Here is an 8721-nt window from a genome sequence, read left to right as displayed (position 1 = left end):
TGTTATTTGTATTAAAGATAATGAGAAAATATTATCGTTTTATAGATTACGGTGAAATGAAATTTACACACGACCATTTAATAATGTTTGTATCCTTTGATCATTTTTCGTAATCTGCGATTTAGCTTGACATATTTTATCCAATTGTACTTTCACATTATGATCAATTTCTTTTAATGTTTCTTTCATAGGCTCTATTAATTCTTGCGTTTTCCTGAAGAAAAGAATCATATACATGATTAAAATAAGCGATTTTAAACGATGCAAAACTTAATATGTATATTCTTACATTTTTTCTATTTTCAGTTGTTCATTTACTTGTTGATATTGGTTTTTCCATTCTAATAATTCTTTTTGCATGACTTCTATATCCTCCTGTTAAGAGTAACGTAAATTACACGTGTGATACTATATAAAAATATAATAAATCAATAAGTTACCTGGAAATAATCTAATAACTTCCCAAGTGGATTTGTTGCACGTGTTAATGTTTGTATCGTATTTCGTAGTTTATCAATTTCTTTTGCTACAGCGTCGCGTTTTGAATTTGTATCCCATGTCTAAATGACAAATATTATGTTTCATGTTACATTGAAATAGTATAATGCGGTAAAAAATAATATTTTATGATAATGGTGAATTGTACTTACGATATTTGTTTTTTTAGGTATCACGTCTACATTATCATTATTAACCAATTCCTTTTGTGTTTCTAATATTTGAGCAACAAGGTGTCCATGTTCTTGCGTTAATTGACCATCGGCTTTATAGTTGCCACTGTTTTCTAAGGAATCGCTACCAGTTACTCTAGTTTCCATAACTACCATGTCTTCAGCGTCATCATCATCGTCCTTGAGATCAGAATTCTCCACAATGACACTAATGTTTCCCATAGGTGTTCTGGAAAATGAAGCAGTAATAGTTTATATTCTCTATAAGATCTTTTACATACAGTGTATTAAAATGTGTTCTAACAGTATTTCCTCGTTAACTATTAACTCTGCTTTGCCTCGTATTCTAGGTGCTGCAGGTCTGGCGCTAATTGGTCTCGCAGTAGGTGGACGTAAGGAAGTTCTTGGTCTAGAATTTGATCGTGGAATACTGAAAGTATTTTATCAAGTTATCGTTAAATATTAGAAATATTAATTTTTCATAAGATACCAGTTTGACGCGAACGATACCTAGCATCGTTATTTTCTGATTGAAACATTTGTGTCTCTGATATCGACTGACCAGATTTTTCTATGCTTTGTAAAGAAGCTTCGTTATTTACTATATCATTTTCCTTGTACTCCACCTTGTCTACATTCTCATCTATCTTATTATCTCTGATGTTTGGCGCAGATTTCGATTCTGAATTAATGGAGTTTGATGTATCGAGTATATGATTTTGTAATTCGTTATTTTCAGCATTTGTCATATGCTTCGACTTGTTCTCGGATTCTTTTTGTTTTTTGTTTTCGTCGATTCGCTTATCCGACTGCAGAGTTTCAGACAATGGTGTGGAGGGTCTATTCTGTTTGAGTTTAGCAGACGAAGAGCTTTTTCTATGCGCAGATGCAGGAATTTTTTCTTGGGCTGGCTAAAACATGTAAATTCAGTTACGCTTTTTCATGTTCATAATCTAAGCGTAAGGTATATTAAATTACCTCGACGCGTGGTACATCCGCAGCTTCGACATTTTTTTGAGAATCTTGATTTTCATTTTTACGTGTTGCCTCACGTATCGTTGAATTATCTTCGTTAACAGCTTTTTTTTTTCGTTCTATAGATTTTTCTTTCGACGTTGAAGCCCTTTTTTGGGATGTTTCTTTCGACGATGATTTTCTTTCATCTTTTGTTACAGACAGCTTACTTCTTGAACTAGATTTGCCTTTTCCTAAATTCTTCTTGTATCGTTCGACGGCTTCCACGCTGCTTATCTGTTTAATTTGTATAACATTTTCAACTTTACCGTGTCGTTGGTTTTTTTTATATTTGTAAGTAATCGCATAGCCATTTGTGTTTCTTACGGTCGTAGAATCGTTACCTTCTTGTCTAAAGCTTTTCCAATTGCTTGCAATAACTCATTTGTTTTAGCTGGTTCCTGGCCTGAGATTATCTTGCTGGCTCGTACAGTTAAATTAGCGCCGGTAATCAGTTCTGAAATTATTGCCTAGTACTAGTATTTGAATACGTCGAAGAACGTTATACATTTTATAATACAAGGAAACTTATATAACTTACTCACGACGTCGATCAGTTTTGTTAAATAGGCAAGTTTCGCCTCTTTGTTTTTTATATTTTCCGAATTTAGTTCCTCCTCTGTATACAAACCGTCCAGAAAACCAGTTTCGTTTATGACCTATGATATACCATTCATTTATTAGTTATAAAAGCATTGATTATATTCATGTTTTATTTACAGCCAGAAACACGAGCAAAAGATACGTTACTGCCGAGACGATATCGTGGAGAAATCGAAACGGTGGTTTTCTTAGTAATTTTTCGGTGAGAGGTGGCCTTTTGAAGTATTTGCCGAGTAAGTCTTGAGTGTTTTTAATTGTTTCAGGTCTTATATCGTCTGCCATTGTTAATCACAAATAAAACATACCACTGGTTACACTGCCTTTCTCACAACCTTGCTGAACTTTGTGTGCATCAAATGGTTACTTGGCAACCAATGTATGACCAACATGATAGACTGGATCTATTTGACAGAGTGGAATTTTACGAATAGTTGTTTTTTTTTACCAATAAGCGTATTATTGTTCTTCTTTTTTTCTTTTACCGGTCGTTTCAACGACATGATATATAAAAAACAGATCATTGTGTAGAAATGTAGAAAAATTTGTATTTCAGGTAAGAATAAGGAAATGGAAAGGATAATATAACTAAATAATAAATATCGATATAAATACAACTACTCAGATCAAAAACGATCATTTAGAGAATTAATCTTATACCACTGAACGAATCTACCGTTCGTTCAAAATTTCTTCTCTTCTTCGTCTTTAAAATGCCGTAAGTTTAACAATTTAAATAGCCCGAAAGAAACTAAAATATTCGATCTACCTCTAATTAAATTATTTTAATCCGATCGTATAATGTTGCAAAAATTTGAGTCTAAAAAGCTTAGGTCCAGCGAATAATAATTAAAAAGCGTTATTTTTAGGTTCGCATCTCCTCAACTTCCTGTTATCATTCAGGCTAATAACTGGATGACGATGAGTGGATGGAGGAGCAGAGGAGCGGGCTACGAAACCCGGAGACTGGTGTACAATCGTATAGTGGAAAGGGAGGCGGATAAATCAGCGGACGTCGAGGCGTTAGCGTTTTATAGTGCATTAATTAGTCCGTGATGAGGAGGCGGATAAAAAGTTTTTACAACGTTATAAATGCAAAAGGTGGATAGGATCGTTCGTAGGACTCGTGGGACGCGATCCGCCATTTAATTTCACCTTCTTTTTACGGTGACCATCGTCCATGTCGTATTTTACAAGGTATGTATACGCGGTGGTGTGTCCACGTATGACACACTCAGGCCGAACCGTTTATGGCTTTACTACATCCTCGCGCCTCCGCTGTTTCGCGTTACCGATGCGTGCTTTATTGCCATCGCTTTATTAGGCTTAGGCTTTCGTTTAATTGGCCGGCTGTATCGGTCGAGCTTCGCATGCTTTCCTTCTTAGTTATGGGCTAATCGTGCTTTCTAACGAGCTTCGTCTCTTGTTTTAGTACGTTCTATCGACCTTTTTTTGTGCGGAATTAGAGCCACTTTACGATGCTTCGCTAGATGAGATTCCTATGCCTAATGGATCATTCTAGATCGAATTTGCGCTTTTTTCATCTTGATCGATGGACGCATTTATGTTGTCGAAGATGCTTGCCGATTGAACGGTAAAGATATTGAAAGAACCAGTGGATTTTTTTGCCGACGAACGGGGCAAATGTATCTTCTATAATATATAATGGGTGTGTCGGAAAGAGAAGTAGGTAAAAACGATGGATTCGAACGATCCGGGTATCTCTTGCTTCGGCACGATGGATAAAAAAAAGGATCTTTTTATTTTTGTTTGTTTGTTAAGGTTACTAGCCATTTCACTTTATTAGAATACGTCAAAGTTTCTTTGACTAAATTAAAGTTAAATATCGTACATAATAATATGGCATCGTCCCGCTCTCAAAACGAAATCATACACCACACACAAATTACACGACGGAAAAATCTCAGTATTCGGAGAGATCACAAAACTGATCCTGTTGAAAATCATCGAAACTGATAGAACATCTACGTCGATGAGTTTCCTTTATCGTATTTTATCGTCCGGTTATTACGCATAATGTCGATGAATTGCTTTCTTCTTGTTCGAAAAGACAGATCATCGACGGTGTCGGACGCGGAAGAATGAATAAAAATAATTTAATTATAAATTATCTTAACAGACTTACGTTTAACCTACGATATTGCGGTCAACGATACATAATCGACGATTCATACTAATGTTACATATAATTTATACTTTTTCTCCGTATCGATAGTACAACGACGATCGCTTTAATTTTCGAGATTTTCGCATATCTATAAAGGTGTACCGATCTTATCAACCTTTTTCTTTTTATTCCTTTACGATGTAATTTCTCAAGCGTCGAACTTGGCGTTGTTCCACCTTTTTGCTAAACTATGTTACATTTCTCTTTAACGGACGTGGTTTAATCGCCTTAAAACGAGAGTTAATAATTAATAAATAAGTTTTGTACAAGACTAAATGGTTTCTCAACGATTCGTTATTCCGAGAATGAAGTATCTTTCTAAATAAAGTATTTAGAAGTTCTTTTCGTATCGATAGATCGGAAAAATACAGAGCCACGAATATCTAATATAAGCCTAGCCCAATTTCATCGTCGCAACATCCATCGATCGTTTCGACCATACACCTCCCTCTGTCCTAGCTGGTCCATCCATTTTATTTTCAACCAATCGCATCTTCGTCCTCGACATTCACCATCCACGCATCATCATGCTTGATTCTGTGCGTCGAAAATTCACCCAAATCCAGACGATCGTCTTTTAGCCTCTATCTTATCGGATCTTGAAATATATTCTTCTTTCCCTCCGTTCTGTTTATCTCTCGGCCGCGATCCTTCAGATTTCCTTGTTCAGGATAATTCCACAGGGTTGAACCACCCCGAGATTCGTCAATTTCGGCCTCTTCGAGGTGCTTTTGCCTTCGTCTTTCTTCAGGAGCTCTTCTATCGAGTAAGGATTCCTTTTTCTCTGAGGTTGCGCCGGTCTTCCTTCGACCGCCGCTTCTTTGGCCATGGTGCTCTGCTCGTTTGCCGTTTCCAAGATTCGCGGAGACGCTATTTTCTGCTTGTCACCGTTTGTTGGCGGTGGACTCTGTCGATTCTCGAGGTTTCCGGACGAGCCGGATGTACTGTGTCTGACGAACGCGCTACGATCGCTGCCGATCTTCTGGCCGAGTTCTAGGATTATAGGCGAATTTTGGAAAGGCTTGTAGTGGTCTTGGGACTCCGTGTTCTCGTCCAGGTCGCTCTTGTCCAAGGAGTCGTCGCTGCCCGCCATCGAGCTCGAGCTGGATTTTAAATCGACCTGGTTCGTTGGTCCGCTTTGTTCCGACAGACGTTCCACGTCTAACGATCTGCAACGGATATCTTTATTACCGATCCGTTTTTCGAGATTTAATAAAAGAGAAAAAGAAAAAAAAAAAGTCGAATTAAGGGCCACTCGAGGAAACAGAAATCGGTTAAACAACTTAGACTTACGTGAACGATTGCATTCCATGATGCAAGTGCAGCGTAGTTGCTTGATAAAGAGACGAGTAAAAGCTTGGATTCCAAGATGGTGCGCTGGTATTACCGGAAGTTGTGGAAATGTGCAACGGTCCCAGTGATCCCGGATAAAATAATTGGTAATCCGTTCTCATGAGTGTGTCTGAGGGTAAAGATAAAATACATCGTACGATACAATGTAAATTTAACGCTTAACGCTTTCATTATATTATTTTATTTTCTTAACGTGTTTCGTTGCTCTTATTTGTCACAGAGCGTTACACGAGACGTACAAGGTTTATTTAAGGTGATCTTAACGTCTATATTTTTACGTAACTCGCGTCACTTTAAATTAAATCGACGCACAAAATGGTTGTGTTTATACGATAAGGGAGAAACAAGAAGTTGGAAGATTTCGCGCGTTGAACATTTTCCCGATCGAAGTTCGTCGAAGATTGTCAGAGGAAAGATGGAATCGTATTATTGCGGCGAAAATGACCGATTTATCGGAGTGTTAGAGTTAGCAAGGTGATCGGACCTTGCAATTAACGTTAAAATTGAAAGAAACACCGGCCGTGGAACAGGACGAACGTATCACGTTCGATCGACGCAAATTTCGTGACGCAGCCTCGTTCTCAGTAGGTGAAAAAGAAGATTACGACGTTATAGACAATTTACGGTATAAACGAGGTAAATTTCGAGGCAAATTTCGAGTTGCTTTAAGGGGTTGCGTGTCGTTCATCAGGCTGCAGCACGCTGACGAGTCAATCGGCCACAGGGTATTTTACGAATTCTTCTTCTTTTTCTTCCTTTCTATCCTTCTTTATTCCCCCTCCCCCCCGCCCCTTCGTTCGTCCTTTCTTTTCCCTCTGATCGTTGCATCGCTGCATCGGTCGCTTCCTCTTCTTCTTTCTCTTGTCGCTGCTCGTCTATATGGAAGCGAATCGTAAAAAGGACAAAAACAATGGAACAAAATTCGGACAGTGATTCCGAGATACGGACAGATGTTTAGGGGATCATTAGCCGGTAATGGCGCACTCGCGATGCAGCTTTCCCTCGCATAACGAGCCGATATTTCGACGTTTGAATACGATCGTTCGAAAGCTGGACGATCAGCTGACACTTTGCTGCGATCATTTCACGCGATTACGCGAGAGCGGTTCGAGGTTTCGCTGCTCGTCGAGTCTGCGAGGAACGACGCGACGGGCCGGCTATTTGCTAGAAAAATTTCGTAGAAAATCGTTTCGGCGTATCTCGAATTTCAATTTCAACGCGCGATCTCCTTCTTTATCGGAATCTGCTATTAATGTAATTTATCGCGTTGATTTATTACCATGGTATCGAGTATTTGACGACGATTCTCACCTCTGTTGGCGACGTTCGAGGAAACTTGCGAGGCGTACGCGCTGGGTGAACCACCCTCGATGCCCGTGTGATCCGTATGAAGTCCACCGCCTCGGAGAATTCGATTTACCGAGGAGACGGAGGGTAAGCTTTGAGGATCGCAAGCTCCTTGTCGCGCCAGCTGTTCTCGGATCTCCCAAGCGAACATGGTTGGTTGTTCTTGTTTCATTCGTAAAATCTTCTTCACGACGGTGGGGGTGGCCACTTGCTGCAATAAATCGAAATTACAAGCGTACGAATTAAAGGAAAGATTGGTTTGGAGAGGACACGGAAATCCTAAAGTCGTAGTATCATTGTATATCGTATCTTTGTATTCGTCGTTAGGAGAAAGCATCAAAGACGCCGATCTTTCGAAATATTCGCGCGTAAGAAAGTTGACAAATTGTCTGGAAGATAATTGCTACGCACGCCTGTATTTAACACACGTTCGCCGTTGGGTAACGATATTCATCGAGTTTGTCAACTTTATCAAACGACCGTACTCGAAGTTTAACGACGCGCTGCCGTAGTAAATGTCAATTAACGCAGCTAAATTTGGCGATTTTGCATAAAATATAAGAGCAGATATACGGAAGATGGCTACCGTTAGCAATGTCGCGAGATAGCACCCGATTCTTCGAAAACAGGCGATTTACATCGTCGTTATTTTTCAAACTCGAACGCCGCTGTTTGCGATACTTGGCCGGGACATAACGCGATGTTATCGATTCGATATCGACTCTTCTATCCCTTCGTAATTGCTTCTCGCCATCTTCCTTAACCGAATTATCGGATTTTATCGACGATACGCGATAAAGTCCTTGTGGCAAGATATACGACGAGTACGTCCGATCTTTTTCTCACCAGCGAAGAATCACTTTGTGGCAAAAAGAAACGTAAAATGTAACACCTGCAAGGTCGTGCGCCGCGAAGAAGTATCCGCGCGATCGTTGCCACTCATTTTCTCGCACTCATTTTCTTTTTTCATCGTTTTTATCTTTTTGGTTGGGAATCGAACACCGTAACGCTATACTTTCGATATCTCGTATGTTCCTTTATATCACGCGTATTCCGCGCGCGCCTTTGCGCTTTTAAATCTCCTACGAGCAGCATAAAAGTCCGCTGTCTAATTACGACGAATGTTTCTTCGCTTTCGGTGTTTTCGATATTCTCGCGTATCAACGTGATCTACATTCCACGAAAAGCAAAAGCGTATCTCCGGAAAATGTTGTGGCGAAGAGAACTCGGTGTTCCGTTCGTTCAGGCAGACGCCGTTCGTTCGAACCGACAAAAGGCAAAAAACTAACCAGTCTATCGACGCTTATATTATATTACGCTCTATGGAGGCGACATGGTCGTTCGTACCATCTTGTAGCATTATCGACGATTATTCTCGTTGCCATCTAGAAGATTTTTCCGAAATAAAAAGCGTTTTCTACCGGCTCTTTCTGCCGCGCAGTGCGAGAATCTATCGGGCCGAAAAACATTCCCAGGGGACGTCGCAACGTTTGGACGGTCGCCGACCGTTGCCGATTATCAACATGATGGTTTTTCCATCCGGCTGGG

The 8721-nt window shown here is 39.7% G+C and overlaps 2 protein-coding genes and 2 long non-coding RNA genes across 4 annotated transcripts in view; 2 read left to right on the top strand and 2 right to left on the bottom strand.

The window, feature by feature from the left end:
- Positions 1-2: 2 nt before the first annotated feature.
- Positions 3-2685, bottom strand: IFT54 (intraflagellar transport 54). The gene is made up of 10 exons (XM_069125790.1): positions 2436-2685; positions 2227-2344; positions 2030-2142; positions 1650-1922; positions 1182-1582; positions 976-1101; positions 651-900; positions 441-560; positions 290-375; positions 3-214 (listed from the first exon to the last, which is right to left on the bottom strand). Exons 1-10 carry the CDS (start codon positions 2568-2570, stop codon positions 64-66), a joined length of 1773 nt encoding a protein of 590 aa, XP_068981891.1. The 5' UTR covers positions 2571-2685; the 3' UTR covers positions 3-63.
- On the top strand, positions 2062-2682 carry LOC138186197 (uncharacterized). Its single transcript, XR_011174830.1, has 3 exons — positions 2062-2259; positions 2412-2490; positions 2552-2682. It is a non-coding gene; the product is annotated as an uncharacterized LOC138186197 (long non-coding RNA).
- Positions 2686-2985: 300 nt separating the features above from the next.
- The window catches only part of LOC138186089 (uncharacterized), a 29943-nt gene continuing 24207 nt past the window's right edge, over positions 2986-8721 (top strand). Inside the window, exon 1 of the long non-coding RNA XR_011174796.1 lies at positions 2986-3482. This is a non-coding gene — a long non-coding RNA (uncharacterized LOC138186089). The remainder of the gene's footprint in view (positions 3483-8721) is intronic.
- The window catches only part of Poxn (paired box pox-neuro), a 31570-nt gene continuing 27193 nt past the window's right edge, over positions 4345-8721 (bottom strand). Inside the window, exons 4-6 of the mRNA XM_069125609.1 lie at positions 7138-7384; positions 5767-5935; positions 4345-5642 (exon numbers count right to left, since the gene is read on the bottom strand). Of these exons, the coding sequence (XP_068981710.1) occupies positions 5126-5642; positions 5767-5935; positions 7138-7384 (933 nt within the window). The 3' untranslated portion in view covers positions 4345-5125. The remainder of the gene's footprint in view (positions 5643-5766; positions 5936-7137; positions 7385-8721) is intronic.

Source organism: Bombus flavifrons, chromosome 13, assembly GCF_040668555.2.
Source record: "Bombus flavifrons isolate JBK064 chromosome 13, iyBomFlav1_principal, whole genome shotgun sequence".
NCBI classification, from domain to species: Eukaryota; Metazoa; Arthropoda; class Insecta; order Hymenoptera; family Apidae; genus Bombus; species Bombus flavifrons.
Note: the sequence above shows the minus strand (reverse complement) of the source record. Positions and strands in the feature narration are given on the sequence as shown.

Excerpts from the sequence above, each read along its gene's own strand:
- IFT54 (XM_069125790.1), bottom strand. The coding sequence starts at position 2,570 with ATGGCAGACGATATAAGACCTGAAACAATTAAAAACACTCAAGACTTA. Across the intron at positions 2,143-2,226 it reads AAAACTGATCGACGTCGTGA|AACTGATTACCGGCGCTAAT; the intron begins GTAAGTTATATA and ends CAATAATTTCAG. Across the intron at positions 215-289 it reads CAACTGAAAATAGAAAAAAT|GAAAACGCAAGAATTAATAG; the intron begins GTAAGAATATAC and ends TCTTTTCTTCAG.